This window comes from Phyllostomus hastatus, unplaced genomic scaffold, assembly GCF_019186645.2.
Source record: "Phyllostomus hastatus isolate PE091 unplaced genomic scaffold, TTU_PhHast_1.1 phas_scaffold_501, whole genome shotgun sequence".
Classification (NCBI taxonomy): domain Eukaryota; kingdom Metazoa; phylum Chordata; class Mammalia; order Chiroptera; family Phyllostomidae; genus Phyllostomus; species Phyllostomus hastatus.
The window spans coordinates 21,605,280-21,629,708 of NW_025334033.1; the positions used below are offsets into that span (position 1 = coordinate 21,605,280).

General features: G+C 32.3%; 1 protein-coding gene across 2 annotated transcripts in view; it reads right to left on the minus strand.

Annotated features, from left to right (window-relative positions):
* Positions 1-24,429, minus strand: part of ZNF280D (zinc finger protein 280D) — a 92,095-nt gene that overhangs the window by 41,467 nt on the left and 26,199 nt on the right. For both annotated transcript variants that reach the window (XM_045822724.1, XM_045822725.1), the window contains exons 5-14: positions 24,091-24,208; positions 19,425-19,595; positions 19,179-19,288; positions 13,519-13,742; positions 10,425-10,582; positions 9,563-9,663; positions 8,405-8,551; positions 3,082-3,216; positions 994-1,301; positions 163-303 (exon numbers count right to left, since the gene is read on the minus strand). In XM_045822724.1, the coding sequence (XP_045678680.1) occupies positions 163-303; positions 994-1,301; positions 3,082-3,216; positions 8,405-8,551; positions 9,563-9,663; positions 10,425-10,582; positions 13,519-13,742; positions 19,179-19,288; positions 19,425-19,595; positions 24,091-24,208 (1,613 nt within the window). The remainder of the gene's footprint in view (positions 1-162; positions 304-993; positions 1,302-3,081; positions 3,217-8,404; positions 8,552-9,562; positions 9,664-10,424; positions 10,583-13,518; positions 13,743-19,178; positions 19,289-19,424; positions 19,596-24,090; positions 24,209-24,429) is intronic.

Below are 24,429 nucleotides of genomic sequence, written 5' to 3' on the forward strand. Positions count from 1 at the left end.
GCTGGAAAATAGTAACCAGCATTATCCTAGAAATTCTCTATTGCTAGATGTTTTTAGTTCCTTGAGAAAAAAAATTGGTTTCTAATAGAATAACTGTTTTCAAAAACCAAACTTGCTGGATTATAATTCAATTGACAATTACAAATGTTTAACTCATCTTACCTCATCATATGATTTACATAGGCTTTGCTACAGCTAGTGTTATATCTGCAGAAACTACAATGGACATATGTAGGAAAGTGGTTTGCAAAATCTTTTATTTCAGAACAACACTCAATGCACTTGTGAACTCCCCGACGATACCTTATGGAGATAAAAAAAAAAGAAAATGATAAAAATATATTTTAAAACAAAAATAATAAAGGAAAGCCTTATTAAAGTTCTGTTAATTAAAGTCAAATTGTTAAAATTCACGTATGTAAACAAAGACTTATAAATTTAAAATTTGCTATGAACAGCCCTGGCTGGTGTGGATCAATGGGCTGAGCGCAGGCCTGTGAACCAAAGAATCCCTGGTTTGATTCCCAGGCAGGGCACATGCCTGGGTTGCAGGCCGGGTGCCCCGTAGGAGGCGCGTGAGAGGCAACCACACATTGATGTTTCTTTTCCTCCCTCTCTCCCTCTCTCTCTAAAAATAAATTTAAAAATCTTTAAAAAATTTGCTATGAAACAACAGCTAGACTAAGTATAAACAATCCCACAATAATTAATGCTTATCACTGGAATAAAATTAACCAATTCAAATGCCATAAGATATAATAAGCACAACATATAATAATATCAGTGTAATACATGAATATTAAAGGAAAAACATGGTAAGTAAGTAGTGTTCAACAGCAGTAGTAAAAAGAAAAAAACTTTTATTGCTTAGCATTTATCATGATAGCATATAAATATATGAAAGAGTTGTATAATGGAATATACTTATATTAAATAAAAGTTTAATTCTTATATTTAAGATATTAGTATTATATATCAGGAATAAAAGATTACCTTAAGTTCCTCAAAGCTGTATTGACTTTACTTTTTCTATTGCTACTAGCCAAAGTGCTTTGTTTTTTTTGCACATTAGAGATTTTTGATTTCAATTTAGATTTACTTCCATTAGGCTTACTTGAGTTAGGTTTACTTGCATTAGATTTAGTTGTATTAAGTTTACTTGTGTTAGATTTTGTGGGATTTTTAGCAGTTACACTTTTTGTCCTTGGAGGTGAGACCTGAAGGGTAGAAGTGTTTGCACTAATAGAAGGTGTAGCTGAAGATCCTGACTGAAGAGGTCCAACTGAAGCTCGAATAGTAACCTACAAGTAAAGATAATATTTACTTTAGAAAATTAATCCTTGCATTAGTATTAAAATATTACCATATAACAATAAGTTAAATATCAAGTATTCTGAAAAGAGTAAGTATAAATATAATTGGATAAGTATTCCATTTCTTTTAAATGTTTAAATAAAATTAAATGTGATATTTACTTACTTGTAATATATATTTGTATTAAAATCAGTTATATGTTGTTATTAATGGGTAATTAGGAATTATATGAATAATAAAGAGCATATTCCATAGCTACTTCTATGTCCTGATATAACTAAAAATATCACATAGAGGTCAAAAGTTAGATCTCAAATCCCAAAAAATAACGCTAGAAAGGCCTACATTACCCTTTGCCCTGCATTACCCACAGTAAATGTGATCTCCTCTTTCCAGGTAATTCATTTGGCAGAATTTATATTTACAAAGGTTATGGGAGAGGTTACATCAATTCAATATACTTCATGGAGAATTTAATAATATTTAGAATTTCCTTAAAGAGAATTAACATAAAGTTTACAATTTAGTATTCAAAAATTATATTAATTGGTTAACAATGGAAAACACAAATGGCTACCACCATTTCCTGTTAATCATATGACTATCCTCCCCCCATGTATATTAGAAACAACTTATAGGAAGTCCTATAAAACATGTTTTGGTATCATACAAAAGCACTGGAGTAGGAATCAAAAGACTTGAGGTTAAATCGCATACTACTGTTCCTAGCCATGTGGCCTAGAATAAGTTATCCTCTCTAAGCTTCTTTATCTATAGTATGAGACACTATCTGCCTTGTCTGACTCACCAAATTGCTGTATGAATGAAATAATAGTACCTAAGAAAAAATATACTGAAGGCCTAATTCTAAGGTGCTATAAAAAACACTTAGTATCATCATTATTAATATTATTGCTATTATAATTAATAAAGGAAAATATGAGAGAGGGCTGCACTGCTTACATTCGTGTTATGCATGTCTAGTCCCAGCATGGAATGAATGGGTTGCAGGGAAGGATGCTGGATAGCTTCTCTTGCTCTAGGTCTTCAGAGCATTGCTTTATATTGTTTAGTTAATTCAAATAACAGACATACCCACATTCAAAGGTAAGTACCCAAAGCCAAATATAAATGTTTTGGGGATTATTTCACTTTGGATTATCCATGCCTCTGTTTCCCTCCACTGGAACAAATATTCAAGAGCTGACTGTATATAAAGAAGTCAGAAAAAACAGAGGGTAAATTACAATCATCACTATGTAGTCAGACATGTGTTTGCTCACTTAATACACAAATGCTATCCAGCAGCAGAATTCGTTTCTCTGAGAGTAGACTCAGCAATAACAACTTCAATAAACACCTAAGAAGCTATGGCATTCAAAACATTACACCAGATGCTGAGGACACAAAGATAAATAAGCCATGATTCCTGATTTCAAATACCTTAGCAGATAACCTTGATACAGACACTGCCAAGAACACTTCAAAAAAGGATTATATAATATCGACACAACCCATTCGTCCAGGGAACACAACATCTAGTTGCACTCTTTACAAAGGAGCATCATTCTAGCATAGCACAAACTGCCAACCAAAAAAAGGATAGTTAGATTTTTTTCTAAACATAAAACTGATAAAACTTGCAATTAGAGTCTTAATAAAAATCAGAAATCATGTTTTAAAGTATTATATTCAGGAGATAAAATCAGGCAGAAGATTATTTCTATTATCACACCAAATGATAAAATGTAACATATTTGAACTCACTTTTGTTCCAGGAGGTAATCCTTCTAGCTGTTTAGGTTTTATAAATGTTCGATGATGCTGAGTCTTGTGATCCATTTTCTCTTTGCATGTCAAAAATTGCAGTCTGCATTTTGTACAACGATGTATTCCTTTTTTCTGTTTAGGAAACAGAAAAATAATTTTCTACAACCACAAATCCTGTGTCCTAAAACTGCTCTGGCTTAATTTGAATGCAACCTAAACAATTCTTAAAATAGTACTTTATATCTCACATCCTAAGTATTAGCAAACTATTATTTCATTTCTAAAGCACTCTTTGCACTAGTATTTGGGTTTCAAAAAATGTCTGCTACTATACAGAAATCAGTATTTCTTGAACATTAAAAGTTGTAGCAATAGGTTCTAATCAAAATTCTCTTAATAGTGGTAGGAAGGTTCCTTTAATTATAATTTTAAAATGTTTAGACACAAGATACTTTGAAAATAAGCTATGCTACCTGTTTTTATCATAGAAAAAAAGTAAATTCTTTTTAATTTTGCTCTCACCAATTGGTTTAAAGTTGGTAAAGGAAATTCAAATATTTAATGGGACATTTCAAAGAAAGTTGTTATAAAAATGGTTATATTAAAAAGAAAGAAAAAAGGGTTATATAAAGCAGTGCTGCCTAATAAAATTTTTGCACTGATGAAAATATTCTAGAACCATACTGTCCAATATAGTAGTCATTAGCCACAGGTGGTTACTGAGTATCTGAAATGTGTCAAGTATATCTGAGGAAACGAATTTTTTAAAAAAAGATTTTATTTATTTATTTTTTAGAGAGAACAGAAGGAAGGAGGAGCAGAAGAAAAATATCAATGTGTGGCTGCCTCTTGCACACCCCCAACAGGGGACCTGGTCTGCAACCCAGGCATGTGCCCTGACTGGGAACTGAACCAGCAACCCTTTCGTTTGCAGGCTGGTGCTCAATCCACTGAGCCACACTAACCAGTGCAAGAACTGAATTTTTAATTTATTTAATTTTAAAGTCACACATGGTTAATGGCTACTATGCTGAACAGTGTGAATATAGAGGGATAAATCAAAACAATTATTCCCAATATACTTACTGATTGAGAACTTTGACTGAGTCCCTCCTCAAACCCAATCCTGCCGTTATCCCATAGACAGGAAACAGGACCCAAGAAAAATCTAAATCATTTCCCCATAGCTAGTTAGTAACAGTGTCAGCTTCCCAATCCTGTGTTCTTTCTACTATATAATATCAGCTATAATCTATACCTATATGCTCTCATTAATTTAAAAATTGTGTATATGTACATAAAATTATATATGTACATGGATACATACATATAAACAAACAAAATACAAAAGAATGTTTTCTCTGAAGTTGCAATCTGCCAGATAAATCACTGTTACTATTTAAATATAACTAATCATTTATAAAATTCAAATTAAGTAATATACCAAGAAGCACCTAGCACAATTACTGGTACACAGTAAGCATTTCATAAGTTCTTTAAAAAGTTCAAAGCAACATACGAGTATAAATAGAATGTGTTTGTATTATTATTCAAGCTGCATATTAAGACTATTTTAAAAGTGTGGTGCATTGGATTATATATACAATAGGTGTAGGCAACTTGATGAAATTCACTTACATTTGGCTCAAGGAAGAAGAGGTAAAAAAGAAAACTTGGCCATGAAACAGATACCAAGACAACATATCAGAAAGAAAGTTCTCCAGAACCCAGTTCTCAGAAATCTTTTCTCTCTCTATAGGTTATCTCATCCAGTTTCATGGCTTTAATACCATCCATCCAACTGCTTACTTGACATCGTTACTTGATGTCTAATAAACACCTCAAATCAACATGGACAAAACTGAATTCTAGATTTCCTTCCTATATCCCTGTCCCCCAAATTTGTTCTTTCCTCAGTCTTCCCCATATGACAGGCAGTATATGAAAACTCCATTCTCGACAGTGTTATCAAAACTCCATTCTTTGGACAAAAACTTGGTCACTTTCACTCACATCCCAAACCAAAGTGATTAACAACACCTGTTAGCTTCACCTTCAAAACTGTCATAATCTCTCCATTTTTCATTACCTCAACCACTGATACCATATTGGTCCAAGCCACTCACCTAGGCTACTACAATAACTTCCTATCTTCTCATGTTCTTTCCTCCCTATAGTCTACTCTTCCTATAGTTGCCAATGATATTAAAACATGGCAGATCTTTCATGTGCTTATAATCCTCTGAGGGCTTTCTAAAGTCCTGATTCTGGTTTACAAGGTTCTACATGAACTGGCCTGCATTTTACTGCTACAATCTTATCTCCTACTGGTCCTTTTATTAGTTTAGTCTGCTCTAGCCACAACTGGCCTCTTTTGTTGTTCTGAGTGTCCTAGGTATACACTCATGTCACTGTTTAGATAATGTTACCTCTCCTAGATTTCCACGTGGCTTACTTCTTTTATTTCCTTCAAAGAGGCCTCTATTTGACCACTCTCTATACAAAACAGCAACTTCTCCTCCACTCCCAGCACCTTCACACTCCCTATCCACCATGTTGCCTTCCCAAGTACCTATCAACAGCTAGCATGCGTATACCTTCAAATATAAACACACAAGTATTATCTTTCCTATAATCTCACTATAATCCAAATTCCAGGGGGTGCAAACTGTGCCTTGTTCATTGGTATAAAATACTTAAAATGGCTCCTGGCACACAGTAAAGCAACTGATAAACATCTGTTAAATAAATGGACAGTGAGGCAGGAAGCAAGAGACTGACAGAGAAAATGCATATGAGCAGCAGATACAATTTAACAAATTCAAAATGTCTGACATTCCATTCAGTGAACATTTGTCCAAAATCCTGAGATAGAATACATTAATCTATTATTCCCTTAGTTGGAGACAAGTCTTAAATATCTCTCATGTATGTATGCAATTCAATGTGCTACAGCTGATAAAGATACAGTACATATTTTAATGATGTGATGTTCAAAAAAAAAAGAAACAGTGATTATTTCAAGGGTAGATAAATAAAGGTCTATGTTCAACTTTTTGACAAGCATATTACATTGTCTGGGAGACTTGTGGGACTTAAGAATAATTCTGATTATATGTAATTTCTGCCCTTATAGACTTAATACCAAATGTGAAATCTGACTCTGTGGTAGAGCAAGAGGCTAGGTTCTGAAGTCAAAATTTAACTCTGCTTTTTATTAGGTAATGTGACCCTGGGCAAGACATTTTCTCTAAAACTTTGTTTCCTTATCTATAAGGAAATAATAAGATACACAGGGTGATTCTAAGGATTAAACAAGATAATGTATGAAAAGTACCTATTTCCGCCAAAAGTGATTATATATCTTAACTGCTTGTTTTTATTAAAGATTTAATGAGCATATTGAACACATCCTAAATCACTTTCACTATCCTTAAAAGTCATACAAACTAGGTTGTTAGCTCTAAAATCACCCAAGTCTTAATAGGACGTCTTAACGAAAAGTTACAACCCAAATCTTCTATGACAATAAAATAAGCCATAGAGTCAATAATTCTTACTGTCTAATATCACACTAATAATGTGTTATCTCAATTACAAGCTTATAGCCCTGCTCAGCTAAGGTTTGTCCAATCCTTTGTAAACAGTTATATAAATTGTAGTTACTTTAAGGGTGCCTTATGATCCTTCATATTAACAGATTGCCCTTTCTCTACTACTGGCTATCTACCAGATAAGTACTCCAAACAAACAAAAAAGACAAGCGGGCATCCAATTTTCTTAGAGTATAAAAACTTATTATAAATCACATAGCCTACATAATAGGCTCACACATTTCTTTCATAACTATCGTTCTTCCCACATCTGCATCTTACTCTGGAGGTTAGTAAAGCTATTGAAAAAGTTATGTGAAAAGCCCTATAATGAAATAGAATTAACTGTCTTATATCTCATTTCCCTTTCAAAATTAAAGGCCAAAGTTGAAATATAGATACCAAGAATAGTGTTTCCCAAACTCTGTTTTTCAAGAAAGATCAATAAGTATTCTGTAAATAAAAGATTCAGTGGCCAAATAAGTTTGGAGAATAATACATAATTACATCCCTTACTTAAAGAATTATAATGTATTAGCGTATTAAAAGCTCTGAGGAGTCCTGTGATTAAAAAAAGAGACAAAACTGTTTAATTTCATAAATCTAGGGATTTACCAAATTTATTTACCAGTAACAATCTGGGGGGAAACATCTGTTAACACCTAATGGAACACTGTTGAGGAACTCTAGAACAGAAAGACCCTGACAAAACATCTCAAGGATGGGTAGCATCCCAGTCACAACTTAGGTGATTCTAAATTCATTTGGAAATTCTACTTTTATGATCTTTCCCAATTGAAAAACACAAGCCAATTTTATTATTATTTAATGACTGAAACTGAAAGCAAATTGAGCAACTGATGCTGAATAAATTGGCATGCCAATTTAATCAATAATAAAAAATGTAATGAGCTGGTTAGTGAGGTGTCAAAACTTGGTTACATGATCAGATTCAGTAAATACATTGACTTCTGGGATTGGCAAAGGCAGTGGTGCTCTTTCAAGCACTAAAGAACAAATTCAGTGTTACCTCAAAGATTTCAAGCCAAACAAATGATGCTTTAATTGCTTCAGGAAAGAACCAATGAGCAAAAAATAAGAATTCAAGAGCAGGGTATAAGCACTAATGCTAGGTCCCAATAATTACATAGCAGAACTAACTGACAGAAGTCATCCACAAAACAAGTTATGACCTAAATATAGTTCTTGGGCAGTGTTCATATATTTAATGATAAGCATTATTACAGTTTCCTTTACCACAGCAATGATGACAACATGTCTTCTCATAATAAAAGGGCTAGAAAGTAGAATTAAGTACTAAGAGAAAGAGGAAAACAGATTTTAAGTCCCCAATCTTCTCAGTTCAAATTCATCTTTTCCCTCACTCCTATTTACCTATCTTCAAAACCCCACACCTATTCTTACACCCTGAAATAACTGATCTTCTGGATATTCCACCCACCTTCCCTTTTTTCCTTCAACCTCTAGGTTTCCTATTTCTAGCTATCTTTCAGAATTTTCATTGATGAGCCATACCACCACCAGAAAAAAAGCAAGGCAAAGTGGAAGTTTCATTAAGTATTGTAACTCAGCACAAACTGCATATTGATAGTGTCATTTGGAACAATGTTGCTTCCATTATAGAACAAATCTAACCAATGTTTCTCTAAGTCAGAATCTATCTTTTTGCTGAAATAACATGAACAAATAAGAACTGGTAATCTCACCTGATGCTTCATATAATGATGCATATAGGGTGTTGCAATTTTAATAACTTTGAGGCAAAATGGACATAGCAAGTTCTTAGTGTTTTCATGGGATGTTCTAAAATGAGTTTCTACATCAGAAAATGATGATGATCTATAATTGCAAACCTACAGATAAAAAGAATGTTTAGTTTAACTAAAAAATTTATGATATACAATTACAAAGTAACAATAAGTTATTTGTTTAGAATATTATGTACTACTAATTCAGCTCTGATGCCTCTACAACCAAGAATCTCATAATGCAAGCACTGGAAGATAATCTGAGACAGAAAAGTTATCTTTCAAAGTTTAGAAATACTTCCCAAAATATAACTAGATCCCCTTCTTTTTATTAGAACTATCACCTCCTATCCTGACTTGAATCATTAAGCTCTGACACCTCTTATCCTATAAAGTTTTCCCTGCTGTATACAATAGCATCCTCCTTTAGATTATAAATGGTCTCCAAGCTACAGCAATGGCAATTTATTTTTACCTTGTTTTTCTGTTCCTTCAAATTCTGGAAAAATACTAATCTCAAAGCATTTAGTAGGGCCCTCTGTATCTAAAATCATTTCATATTCTCTTGTATATCTATATTCCTCCCTATATGGTGAGATAAATCCATACATATGTTTGTCTTTTCCCATAGGGCTTTTCTTTGTCCAGTATAGGAGTGGGTAAACAATGGCTTGTGAGCCAATTCCAGCTCTCCATTGATTCCACATACATTGCATGAATTACATCACAGGACTTTTTACTAATAAATTATTTACAGGAGGAATTTTAATTTTAGTAACCAATTTTATCTAAATGGTTAGAAAAATAAAAAATATATTTCATGACACATGAAAATTATATGAAATTCAAATTTCAGTGTCCATAAATAAATCTTTATTGAAACACAGTCAAATTCATTAATTTATTTATTGTCTATGGCTGAGTTTGTGTTATAATGACAGAGTTGATTTATTGCAACAGAGACAGTAATGACCCTTAAAGCCTGAACATTTACTGTCTTTACAGAAAAAAAAAACTTGCTGATTCTTGACCTAATAGGTTTAAATCTTGTAACCAAAATGACGGAAAAGAAAGAAACCAAAAAAACACTAAGTACACAATAAAATATGTATATACCTGGCAAATATATGGCATCTCACCGGGTTTATGATTGTCCTTCATATGTTGTAAGAGAATATGCTCTGTTTCAAATGATAATTCACAGATTTTGCAAATGGCTAAAAGTGTGAGGGAGAAAGACATTACATCATTTCTAGATATATAAACACACAGACATTGAATCATCATGTTGTACACCTGAAACTAATCAAAAATGTTATATGTCAGTTATACTTCAAATTTTTTAGAAATTTTTTAAAAATTGTGAAATAAAGTATCCTCTTGAAGGCAAACAAAATTTTATATATAAAATTCATTTTATGCATCTATAAACAAGACCAGTAACAACACTGGAATTGGTGGTGATGGTGAACAGTTAGTTTTACAGTTAACTATGTTCTAACCACTTTACTTACATTAACTCAGTTCCCACAACAACATTAAGAAGCATAGATCCCCATTATTCAAATATTAAGAGTAACTTGCCTGAGATCACACAGCTGTACTAAGAGGCAGAGCTGTAATCCAAGTGGTCTAGCTCCAAAATCTATGCTTTTTAACTACCATCACAGTTACTTTTCTTACTCAAGTTTAGATAATGTGCACTGATTTCACATTTGAAAACTATGATCTGAGGCTCCTAATTTAGCCCCCGCCCCCACACATGTAATGCATAGGTTATTTACCTTAGTTATTTACAAGAGTGAATTTAATTGTGTAACTAATTTTATTTAAAAGTTTATATTAGTTAAAATGTAACTTCTGATTTTGCCCTCAAATTGCAGTGTTTTTCTCATTTTTCTAACAGGCTTAAGGTTTTCTCAGAATTATTATTGTCAAAATCAATAATACCGAATACTTAAGTGAAAATGCAACTTACTAGAAAATTCATGGGGGGTGTGTGTACTTTCAATGTGACACTGCAGTTGAAATGGTGTGGGAAACTGGCGATAGCAGTGCTGGCAGGTGGTGTGGTTTTCCCAGCTCTCACTGCTCTGCTTCTCAAGTTCCAAATGGTGTTTCATGTGGTTCATAAACCTATTGTCAACAGGTGCAAAATTCAGATTTAAAAACAAAAATCTCACAAATAAATATCTGAATCTTAGAATACAGAGATATTATTCAAAATAAAATCTCAAAAGCCTTAAATTCCTCTAGGAAAGTGTGCACTTTAGTCACTTTCATTATGTGGCTAAGTAAACAACGTTTTTTTCCCATTAATGTAATTAATCTGAAATATCACTAATTTGTTCTAATAATTTCAGATTAAATGTTTTCTGAAGGTAAAACAGCGGACTTCTTTTCCATACATGAAATACTATTTACATTTTTAAATAAAATATTGAAAGGAAGGATACCCTACCACCAAAACAGCTACAGAGTCATAAGAGTAATCTTCTAAGGTGGTGAAGGCATACAATAGATTCCAGCTGCTTAAAAAAGAAATTACTGGTATTTTTACTTGTGTCTTGGTTTCTAAATGCATGTAATAGCAATTTTAATGCCTAGAATTACAAGAACCTTTTGTTTTATAATGATACTGGTTTACTGTTAGCACAGACTGTTCATTTTAACTTGCAGACTGTGCCCTTTATAGGTAACGTCCATTTTTCAGTTTTACATTCTGCTATTTCAGCTTCCCTAAAAGGCTTCTTGTGAGTGGGAACTATGACCTTCAACAGCAAAGAGTGCGATATAAATGGGAACACCTATTTAAAAGAGCTTACTGAAGCTTTTTGCTGTTCAAAAGTATTCGACCAAAATAATAGTTTTTAGACTAGGGTAACTATTAACAATTATTCACCGAGTCCTTAAAGGAAGTAATCTTAAAACAAAATAATGTCATCAATCTGGATAGCAATCATCATGAAGGTCAGCACATTTATCTCTTTTTCACACCTCCACAACACTACTTCTCTTAGGATAGGTCATGACATGGCTTGAAATACCTTTTTGTCCTGTTTTGATTTTAATAACAGCTCTAAAAAAAGTATAGAAAACCCTAATTTTGGCTAAGTATTTACATACAGAGAAAAGGTCATTAAAATTGCAGCTAACAACTTTAAGCAATTAAAGTGTTACCTATATAAAACAATCTCTTAACTAGCAAGCTTTCTCTCAATTATTATGTGAGCTCCTATCAGGTGCTCTACTACTTAAAAAAACAGATGGAAATAAGGGAAACAAAAAAAGCCAAACTTCTTGCAAGGATGTTCACAGAATAAAATAAACCTAAGTGTTTTTGGTGACACTCGACAAAGGAGAAATAAATACCATACCACAATATGTTCTTGGACAGAGTGGAAACCTAGACCAATCAGCTTTGTATTATTCTCTACAAGAATCAATTTGCCTTTCCACTTTTTACTATTAAGGCAAAATATTATTTAACATATAAACTTCTGATTATGAAGTGTTTCATTAGCTTACAGTTACTAAACAATCAGCATTTCAAAAAATGCTCAATTCCTGAATGTTATGAAATTTCACTGCTTAAAATGGCTATATATTCTGATATTCTAGAAATATGTAACTAGTTTTCTGAAACAATAACAAAAAAGAAATGTTTTACTTTCATATGTTTAACACTAAATGGGCTAATCTTCAAGTAAAAAAAAACTATTGCTGAAATAACTTCCCAACATAATATTTAGGTATAAGAAGGAACTAAGTCAGTGAACCATATTTTTTTGTTGAACATAAAAAATATGTTCGGTGAACATAATTTTCCTGTTTTATTTTACTAGCAAAATAGTATGGTACTACTATCTAAAATAGAATATGGATATTGTGACCTAGTTCTATTGTGATATTGTTTCAGTGTTATAACACAAAGTACAATACTCTTCTGTTTAACCATTACCTACTGATGACTATTAAAGTTTGATAAGTGTATTTCAGGATTATTCTATATGTTTCTTTTTGAACCCAAGAGGAACTCACGGAAAAATAATAAATACTGGGTCCAGAAGTAATCTATTGATCCCTAAGAATGCAAATAGTTATCAAGAATAAACATAAAAAGACATACATACATATGTTTGTGTACACACACACCCCCCTCACCAAAGGCAAGTACACAATGTTTACAACTTACTTTGAAAAGCACACACAAAAGAATAGTTTGAAGGAATGATGAATAGATATGTGATAAAGAGAAGTACAGTAAAATGTTACTGGCAGAATTAAGGTGGTAAGTATACAGCTGGCCATTATAAAGTTTTTAAAACATTGCTGAATGTTTAAAAATATTTTATAATAAAATTGTAGGAAATACCTTACCTAATATACATATAAAGCTATATAACCAATGAAAAATATCAATCAGTATATCTTGTTACTAACTCATTTATAATAGCTACTATTGTAGTTTGGCATGTAACTCAAAGATTACAAAGTAAGCATTTCTAAAACTTAAAGCATACATGTATAAAATCTTTAAAATTTGACTGAAAATTAAATCACTAATTTTTAAAGCAGTTAAATTTTACAATAAAGCAGACATTCTTCCTAGAACTGGAATTTTTCTATAGAAGATCACTTTTTCTGCAAAGTAAATGTTCTAAAAACTATACATATCAATTGAAAATTTTGAGTGTTAAATAAGATTAGTATGGAGGTGGTCAAACTGGACAAAGCATAAAGTGGTTCTTATAAAAATAAATAAAATTCAAAAGCACCTAAAAATAAAAACTATCTCATAAAAATTACTAGGTCACAGATTACATAGGGAAAAGAAGTTAATTTTGCTTTGAAATAATGTTCATCCCTTCTTAAGTTATCTTAAGAAATACAACTAGATCCAGGAGTCAACTCTAAAATACAAGGACAAAAGCTTTTCAACAAGAGAAGAACCTGGCTTTCTTATTAGTACAAAGTGTTAAAATCTAGAATGGCACAGAAAAATGCAAGATAAAGACAGCATCTGTATTTGCAGCATTTCAATTTTCAAATAAAAATAAGTATTTACATACCTAATATTATTTTTAAGAATTTTCAAGCAACTGAAGCATTTAAAGGTTGTGTGAGTCTTCTGTTCTTCCTGGATATCTCCTTCATGCTTTCCATAATAAAAGTCATTAACCAACATGATCAACTTTCCTTTCTCTGAATCAACAGTCTTGTTTTTATTTGCTGTACTTGAAAATTCTGTTGTAGCCAGTCCCAAAAAGTTATTTATCATGTCTGGACAACAATACTGAAAGAGGAAAAATAAAAACCTTATTTATCCTTAAAAATGATTCTGTGTTTACATCTAAGGCCAGACCATGTAAAACTATGCTTGGTAATATATCTGGAAAAATATTCACTAAAAGTTTGTGGTGCTTATACATAGTCCAAAAAACTCAAACAATAAACATCTATTATCTTAATAAACAAATAAAGAAAAATCTTCAAATCAGGATTTGGCTAGTGATCTGAAAGTTTTTTCCTTGCAATTAACCTTTTCAGATGTATTTAATAATAGTTTAAATACTTAAATTAACTAAACTAAACTAAAAATCATTCACTTCATATCCATGTCAATAGAGTACAGAAAGAAAATGTAATTTTATGTGCTATAATGTATGTGTTAATTATTAAGTGACACAGTAAATTTTATAAGTCTGGTTGAAACTGGACATTGAGCACAGCTAACCTGCCATTCATTCCCCAGGCTCAAGGTGGTATAAAATGTATAGGGGAAAAAAAAAGCTTCAATTATGTCTTGAAAACTTCAACAGTTACATCTTGTTATCTAGAATGGTTAAATATCTGAAGAGAAAATTTAGTTGCTCTTAAGTAAAATCAAGATATTACATAAACAGGTTTTAACGCAGAACACTTTCATAGATGAGCTTTTTATCCCCAACAAGATATAACTAATTCATTTATGTACATAGTTTTTAGTTGTAAAATTTCTCTACAGCACTTTTTCTCAGAGAGCAATCCAAAGAAGACCTGTATTACAAAAACCAAAAGAGTTATCAAAATACTAATGAATTCCTGGGCCCACTCCTACCAATAAACCACAACGTTGAGATGTAGACCCCTGTAATATATATATATTTTAACAGCCATCCAGGTAATTCTTTGACAACATAAACCAACTGATTCAAACTCTTCCCAAATGTGTTATTTAGTAAATTAGCAGCAACATCAGAATGTATGAAAACCTAAAAGCAACTGTACTCCATTTCTAAGATAACAATATCTACTACTTCTCCTGTCACACTGAAATGTTAGGTCATTGGTGAAACTTTCTATGTCATGTGGGAATGAATCTAGGCCTTTGATCCAAAACAGACTGGTAACATTTCCTTATTGCTCTTATTTTGTTCACTTGTCAATTTTGAAACCTATGAAGAAAAAAATACCCCAAAACCCCCACAAAATCTAAAATAGATCAAAAAGAGGGGAAAGTACTGAATAAAATGAACCCACAAAGACAGACAAAATTTCTGTTTAAGGTTGCACCCATAAACTAAATCAGAATAAATATATTAGTTCTCTAATACAATCTGATCCTCTATAGTCTACTCAGAATAAATACAGTTCAAATGAAGCCACGACAAAAAGAAGAAAATGAGAAAGGTTGTTCTGTTTCCAGATTCTTCTTCAGACACATAATATTTTAGAGCTCAAACTTAAGAAAGTCAGACTATTTCTAAGGACTTTTGCCAGACTAAGCTTCTTCTTAAAAATGCTGGTTTTTTCTCTTTTTTTGGTATTTTTTAAAATTTTGAGTTATTTTATTAGGTACATAGCTATGAACTGACCCTTTCATCATTACATCACGTCCTTATTGATCCCTCTCGTCTTTCCTCCATTTTTTTAAATTGTTTTTCAAGTGCAGCTGACACTGTTTTTGACTTTAAGGATAAATGGAGAAAAAGATGGTTCAGAGTAAATTTACTAGAACAATTAGAAAGAGGACTCAAAATACATGTCTTACTACAAATGATGTTATCAGTAGCATCAGTTTGATAGACAAACCCCCCACCTTATCTACAGTTCTACTAGAGTTTACAGTTTACTCAGCCAACAATGGAAAAAAATTATAATGCACAAAAATTATGAAATACAGGATAGTCTCCCCAATTAGAAATGTGGATAATCTTACATACTCAAACAAAGAATCTGGCTTTCGGACTGTAGAAGTTACTGTGTTTTGTATCTGAAACATGATTCTTTTCTGAAATCTACAAAATAATGGATAGTAGAGTGTGCTGCATGGTTTATATTCTTTAAAAATGTTTAATTTGGTACGTCTATGAAAGTTAAAGTTACCCTAAAAGCTCACTAATTATGATATGTAAAATAGATGATCAATTGCTTGCTGTTCCTCTATTTTTTTAACAGAAAAGTAAGCTAGAATCAGCTTTTTAAAATAATACCATTCACAGTATTATTGATCCCTCTCGTCTTTCCCCCATTATTTAAATTGTTTTTCAAGTGCAGCTGACACTGTTTTTGACTTTAAGGATAAATGGAGAAAAAGATGGTTCAGAGTAAATTTACTAGAACAATTAGAAAGAGGACTCAAAATATATGTCTTACTACAAATGATGTTATCAGTAGCATCAGTTAACAAGTTATCTTTTAAACAAGGTTTCATATACCTTTAAAATAGCTGAACGATAAACCACTGACAACTAAGAATGAACAAGGTGAACTGAAGTAGGTTAAAGGATGTAATAAATGAGAGGACAGAAAAATATCCTAAAGAAAATATTCCACAGGCAAGAAAGCAACTTAAGAAATAAGAACTGAGCTTAGATTTAAGATTTTGTAGGATAGGGTAAATTTTGGATGGCATGGCTAAGCTATAGTCCAAGATCAACTGGTCATCTCTTTTATTCAGCCTTAGCCCTTCACCATTACCCCTATTTTATAATTTCTTTTCCTGGGTTATTAAATACTGCAATATTAAATACTTTACTTCCATATACTGTAATTTGACAAATAGCAGACATCGTCTAAACACCATTCACATTTCCATTTCTCCCAGTAGAAAGACCATGTTCTGCTGCTTTGTTAGTACCTAAAAATTTAGGTAGGATTTTCAGAGCAAAAAAGGTGGGTACCATGTTTAAATAGTAAAATAAAATTTCCCATATGATCATCGTATATAAGTCATCATTTCCCCTTCTCCTGGGATTCACCCAAAACCACAACAACCAAATTCTAAAAATATTTTCATTGAAACTAAGTGCCAGATAAAATCCAGACTCCACAACATATGAAAGCACTCTTCAAAGTAGCCAAGTTCAGAGAGAAGATACACATATACACATTTGGAAGTAGATCAGAGCAATCAAAAGGATCCAATGGTAATAGATCTTAGAAAATGTCAGCAAAACATGTACATTCTAAAGGTGAAAGACACATACTGAACTACAAAGCTATATAAAGAGGGACCCCCAAAAACTGGAATTATCTTCTTAAGGGCAGGCCCCTTGTGCTACAGGCTTCCCTCTGCTAGGTGAGCATTCTAGGAACCTATCTGTATCAGTGTACAGGTGGCATTGTGAGAGGCTGCATTTGGCTTCAAGAATTTTTTTTTTGAAGACTCTTTCAACATGTTTGCCCATTTCATGAGGGATGATTTACACAAACAACATGCAGCAGTAAAATTTTGTTTCTTGTTAGGGAAAAATGTGATGGAAATGGTTGTTATGCTACAGATAGCTTACAAAGAAGCTACTCTGAGTAAAACACGAGTTTATGAATGGTTTTCCCATTTTAAACAAGATGAAATGTGGACCTGACAATCAACCTCATTCCAGGCATCCCTCAACCAGCCAAAATAAGAAAATGTGGTAAGGATTTGTAGAGCCATCTCGGAAGACCACGGCTGGACTACTGATGAACTTACCGAGTTGACTGAGGCATTGTGGAGTCCTATCAGTGAATTTTATCTGAAGACTTGAGCATGAAATGAGTCTCAACAAAATTTGTGCCTCACCTGCTCACGCCTGAACACAGAGACAATTGCTTGACTATGTGTCACTCTTTGAAGGAGCAGGTGGAGGCTGACCCTGATTTTTTTTCCCCAAAGTCATAACTGGATTACAACCCCAAAACATAACAGCATTGTAGCCAATGGAAAACAGCTGTTTCCCCATAATGCAAAAAAGCATGACAAGTGAGGTCAAACATAAAAACAATGGTCATTTGTTTCTTTGATGTGAGAAGGACTGTGCACTTGGAATTTGTTCCTTGAGATGAAACGATCAACCAAAGTTTTTATCTGAAAGTTCTGAGAAGGTTGCATCATAATTTGCAGAAGAAACATCCTGAGTTGTGGCAAATAGATGACTTGTTCTTCCTGTGGGCAGGTGACAACATACCTGCCCACACTGTGCTGAGTGTTTAGCAGGATTTGACCAAAAATCACATGATTCCTGTGTCCCACTCTTGACTTTCACCCAATCTTGCCCCACCCACTTTTTTTGTTTCCCTGGATGAAAAATATCCTCAAAGGGAAACTTCTGCAGATGTGGAAAAGATGAAACAAAAATACAACAAAAACATTAAAAGGTATCAAAATCAACAAGTTTAAAAACTGTTTTGAGCAATGGAAAAACATCTCAATAGGTTTATTGCATCACATGGAGAGTACTTTGAAGGTGACTGAAGTTTAAACATGTAAGAATAAATATACAATTTTTATAAATAAATTGTGGGGTGTTTTGGGGGCTCTCCTCAACACTATCCCCCCCCTTCTTTTTTACCCCTTCCTGACATTTATACTGGCCATACAAGGAGAATACAGGCTATCTTTTTTTAAATCCATACCTGAGTACTTTTTTTCATTGCTTTTCTAGAGAGAGAGGAAGGGAGAGAAACATCAATGTGAGAGAGAAACACCAATCGGTCACCTCCCACACACGCCAGGACTGGGGATCAAACCCACATTTTTTATCAGACAACGCTCCAACCAGCTGAGCCACATGGGCCTAGGATACAGTATCTCTTTATAAAGAAAAAACAAAATACTATAATATCTACTAAAATATTTTAAGTCAAGTGTTATCTAAACCTTGTATTTTATTTGTACCTTGAAAATTTCTTAAAATCTAATTGAGAGCTTCCTGTACCAATAATAAACTTGAATTATTTTGTAACAATTACACAAACTATATTCTGAACTGAGTTAAAATAATTATCTCATATGAAATGCTCCACCATTTGGAGTTTATGTTTGAGTGCTGAAAATTAAACATAAAACTGATTTTTGTTGTGTATTGTGACATGTACATATTAGCATAAACACAAAAATAATGTAACTGAAGAAACTGTTGTTATATAAAACCTTAAACACAGAATAAAATGCCTGTTTTTTTTAAAAAGCTTGAAGCATGGCATAATCTAGTAAATAAACTAATCTGATTAATTTATTTTCATTTAAAATTAGAACAAGCATACATTATTATGTATATGAACTTAATTTTTTAAATTTAATGATTCAGAAGAAATTTTAAAATCTTATATGAAGATAATCATTATGAATATAAATTTTTACCTGTTATATGGAAATTCCAACATGAGCTTTCTTAACTAAATATCTGAACAATTATTTACTAAAAATCAATCAATAGTTCTAAGGATTTGCAAACTTTTTTAAAAACAAACTTTGAAAAAGTTTTACCTTCATGTGATTTTTCAAAGGATCCAAAAGATTAAAATGAATATTGCACTTTGGACAAGCTCTTGGAAAAGGCGTGCCATTTTTAGATTGACTTGATGAGGTATTTGTACCTAAAATAAATTCAAAACATGATTCAAAATTCATCACTTTTTAAGTGTAAATAACCACTAACCAATTTGTAAATTTACTATAATTTCTAAACTGTATCTATACATTTCTTTTTTATATGCCACATTTCATATTTACCTTTTGATGACATAGCCTGGGGAGATGTCACTGAAAGAGATTTAGCTGAAGGAAATGCAGCTGAGGAATTTGCTCCAGAAGCACTTTCACTGGGTTTAGGCTTTTTTGGATTAACACTGTTCACCTCGGAAGTAGAAGGACGTTTTGATAAAAATGAACTTTCATTCACACCTATGATAATTAAAACAGTAGGAAAAATATTTTTAAACACTTTAGAATATTGCTTACAACTAAGTAAAAATACTTTGGAGGTAAATTAAGTAAAATACTAAGTAAAATAGTTTGGAGGTATTTTAATTGAAATATAACAAAAATAACAATAAATTATAATACTAATGTGATCAAGTAAGGGGACATAGAAAAAAATTGTATGAACATCTATTATGGACTATACATAGGTCAAATAATTCATAAAATAATCTTTCTATACAAGAAAATACTCAATATGGTTTCAAATAAATATACAAACAGCTATGATGAAAGAAGCCAGACCAAAATATCCCAAGGAAAAAAAATTAATGCACAGAGAATACTCTGAACTGAGTTCTTACAAATGAATTATCTTTTGATGATTAAATTATTTAAAGTTTGTTAAAAATATTTTCGTAAAAATTTAGAGACCCTTTAGAAGCTTTTTATTTAACAACTTAAAATGTTCAATGAAAAGTTAGTTTCCCACCTAACAAAGAAGTGGTCTATTCATGACTTTAGATTATATTACCCCCACTTATTCCTATGTACAAAGTAAAAACAACTAATCCTTGTTTTCTTTAAGAGAGAGGATAAAGGAAGGAGAGAGGGAGAAAAACATCAATGTGATAGGGAAACATCTATCATTTGCCCTTCATATGTGCCCCGAACAGGGACTGAACCCACAACCAAGGCATGTGCCCTGACCAGAGATGGAATCAAAGCAGAGATGTTTCACTTTGTGGGATGATGTCCAGCCAACTGAGCCACACCACACAGGGTAAAAACAACTTATCTTGATAAAAGGAGTTAGGTTTTTAAATTATGTTCCCAGGGCCTCATGGTCTTCTCAAAGGGACTACTGGGCATGTCCAACAGAGAAACTGTCCTATATATTTTATTAAACTATTGCATATAATTTTGTTTGTATAAGGATTTCATTCCTAAAAAGAGTTTTTAGTTTAAAAATCATCACCTTAAAGCTAAAAGATTTTATTTAGAGCATTAGCAAGGAAAGTGAGGATATTTAGGCCAGGCAAAAGTCCTTTCTGAAAATAACACAACTATACTTTGTAATAAGAATTCTAAACCTGCACATGATATTTTAATGCTCCCAAATGTACACTAAAAGTGAAATCGATAAAGTAAATATATTAGAAATATTCCAGATTTGCTCCCATAAGAATGTCAGCTGATTTCTTAATAGAAACTTCAAAAGCCAGAAGGAACTGGCAAGAAATACTTGAAGTGATGAAAAGCAAGGACCTATAATCAAGATTACTCTACCCAGGAAAGCTATCATTATAATCAAAGGACAGATACAGAGCTTCCTAGACGATGACAACAACAACCACAACCCTAAAAGACCGGTATCACCAAATCACCAAACTGGTATTATACGAAATGTTAAAGGGTCTTCTTAAAAAGAAGGAAAACAACATAAAAAATAAACAATAAAATGGCAATGCATACATATCTATCAACGATTGAATTAAAAATACAAAATAAATGAACAAGCAGAATGGAAACAGACTCATAGATACAGAGAACATTTTGATGGTTGCCAAATGAGAGGAGGTTTAGGGGGGTAGGTGAAAAAGGTAAAGGGATTAGGAAGTACAAATTGGGCCCTGGCTGGTGTGGCTCAGTGGATTGAGTGCCAGTCTGGGAACCAAAGGGTCACTGGATGGATTCCCAGTGGGAGCACATGCCTGAATGCAGGCCAGGCCCCCAGTAGGGGGCACTCAAGAGGCAACCACACACTGATGTTTCTCTCTTTCTCCTCCCTTCCCTTCTCTCTAAAAACAAGTAAGTAAAATCTTAAAAAGAAAAAGTACAAATTGGTTATTACAGAATAGTCATGGGAAGTAAAGTACAACACAAGGAATGTAGCTAATATTCTACTAAGTGTGTACAGTGCAAGATGTATCGGGATGATCACTTAATAGGTTAAGTAATGTCTAATCAATGGGGTGTATACCCGAAACTAATATAATAAGCTATGTCAACTGTATTTAAAAAAAATGATTTAAAAATGAGAAAAAATATTATAGACTTTTAAGTCAAAAAAAGTTGAGTTCAAATCCAGGCTCTGCCACTGACTATGTATTCTTGGCTTATTTAACTTTTCTAAGCTTCAGTTTCCTCTGTTGTTATTATACCTTGTTTTACAAAGTTCTTTTAAGATCAAAAAAGATAGTGCATTTAAAGCATCTAATACAGTATCTGTCACATAAAAAGCAAGATTAATAAATGACAGCTATTATCATTACTAAAAAAGTATTTTATGTCTTGTCTTATTTTTGAGGGGGAAAAATTAACCTAATAGATTCACCTGTCAGCTTTTTAATAAAGGGAAACGTCAGAAAATTAAGCGACTACTAGACTAGTAGGCTCCTGTCTCATCCTTTGAGATGACATAAAAATGATTTTTTTCCCACCCTCAAAGAACGATTACTAATATGGCTATTCTATGGTTACTTGGGAAAGATTTTGTGTAATTACAGTAGCATTCTTTTTATTTATTTATCTACCTATTTATTTATTCTTCCTCACCAGCAGACACTTTTTCATTGCTTTAGAGAAAAAAGGAAAGGAGAGAAGGGAGAGGGAGAAACATCAATGAGAGAGAGAAACATCAACTGGCTGCATTCTCCTACGTGCCCCAACCAGAAATCAAACCCATAATCTGGGTATATGCCCTGACCAGGAATCGAACCCACAACCTTTCAGTCCACAGGATGATGCTCAAACTGAGCCACACCAGCCAGGGCCACAGTAGCATTCTTGTAAGATGATCTGGTTACTTGAAAAGCCAATGAGAGCTGGTATTTTGTATTAAGCATCTGATTATACAACAGGCTGGACAACAGAAATAAACTATTTTACTATAAGAATTTTTTAACATAAAAATAAAATCCCTCTGCATTTAAGAGTTTTCATTCTGACCTTTCAACTTATTTATCTCCACTGTCTTTGGCTTATGTTGTTTCCTATATTCAACAGCTCTTTTCTCTGCTAGTAAAAATCCTTTCTCATTCAAGTTTAAGATCAAATGTTATCTCCAGCATCTGTGATCACTTGACAGTCATCGGTTAATCACACTACTGAACATATAGCATATATTATCATTCATAACAACTATTTGTTTTCAAATCCTTTAAAGCTCATAGAGCATTTTCACATTTTATCTTGTTTGCCCTCCAAAAGGCCCCAACTAAAATATAGCAAGAATTAAAAATTTATCTCCAAATGGCTGATTCCAGGTCTAGAGAATGGATGCATTAAGTAAGAAAAATAAAAACTTCATTTTAGTAACATGAGAAAACTGAACTGTAAAGATTTTTAATAAAGACTACAAAAATCTTAAGAATAACATTTCAAATTTACATCTTCTAAACCATCCTACTTACCGCTCCAGGTGAATGAAGTCTCTCTCTCTGCAGTAGAAAACAGAGAGTAGGAGCCACTGTCCTTACTCCAAGAAGTTTCAAGAATTCAGACCTTCCCTATGAATAAAGTCCATGTGTTTTGTAAAACCAGACTTAAAACAACTATTTTTTCTCCTTCTTTCTTTTGGTTCCTACCTATTTTAAAAACTAGATTTTTACAAGTGTCACAAGGAAGTGACACCCAAAGAAGTGAATATCAACTAAATATTATTTAAAGAGAAAACCATTTTAGGCACTAATATTACTATTCAAAAATTGGGGTAGGCTTGGTAAATTCTCTATATTTATTGAAAAATAATCTAAAAGTCCTAAAAATCTTGTGTATCTCTATTTAGTTAAATATTTGAAATATATAAAAATTGCTAATGAATAAAGCATATCTGCCTTGATTACAGGGAATTTTCAATTAGATTAAATTTGTTCATAACACATTAATTTAGTTTAGATTAATGGAGAACTTTTTTATAGTACATAATCAAAGAACTTTAAGCTCTTCTTCAATAGGGAAATTTCATTACTCCTTTAAAAGTCACTTACTTATTATTTGACTACATACAAATTTATTACAGCCACTTATAATAGCACTTTATAAGCATATTTAACTACCACATTTAAGTCATTAAATGAATAGAAAGACACTAATCTAATTAAGAAATCAACTATAATACTTTTTCACACTAGTCATCATAGAAGCTAATGAATAGTTTGTTTAATCGAGTATTTAGGTTATCAAAGGACTTCTCTAACACACTAAAATTATTTTCAGATTTTTCTGTCCATGTTTAGTGTGAGTGATAACAATTTCAAAGTCAATTAGCCTACTTAATTAAAAGAAAGAAAGAAATATTCTATTATTAAATGAGATTTAAAATTACCCAAGAAAGGCATTCAAGATTAGCAGCATTCCTCTTTACTATATAAAAAACTAAAGATGAAAACAAGGACTTCAAAACAGAAAGTTGACTCCATATACATATTCATCAAGTTTCATTTTCTAATTTTTTTGAAAAAGTACTGAAACCAACCTGCTAAAGAAAGTGTTGGTCCACCATGGAAATGTGATAATCCTGTATCCTGGGTCAAGTCAAACAGTAACTCTGTAGAATTACTAGATGCAACTCGTGATGAGTTTGCTATGTAACCCTGTTAAAATATTCCAGAGGAAGAATATTACATTCATTCAAGTAATAATTATTTTGTTTCATAAACTTTTATAAAAATATATTTAACTGTATGCAATAATATAAGAAATCATTGATAACTCATTACTAATAACTTACAAAATATAAATGTAATTATTACTCTCTGCCAAAATTATCATCTATTAAACCTAAAAGCAAACCTAGAGGTGGCTTATTCCTGAC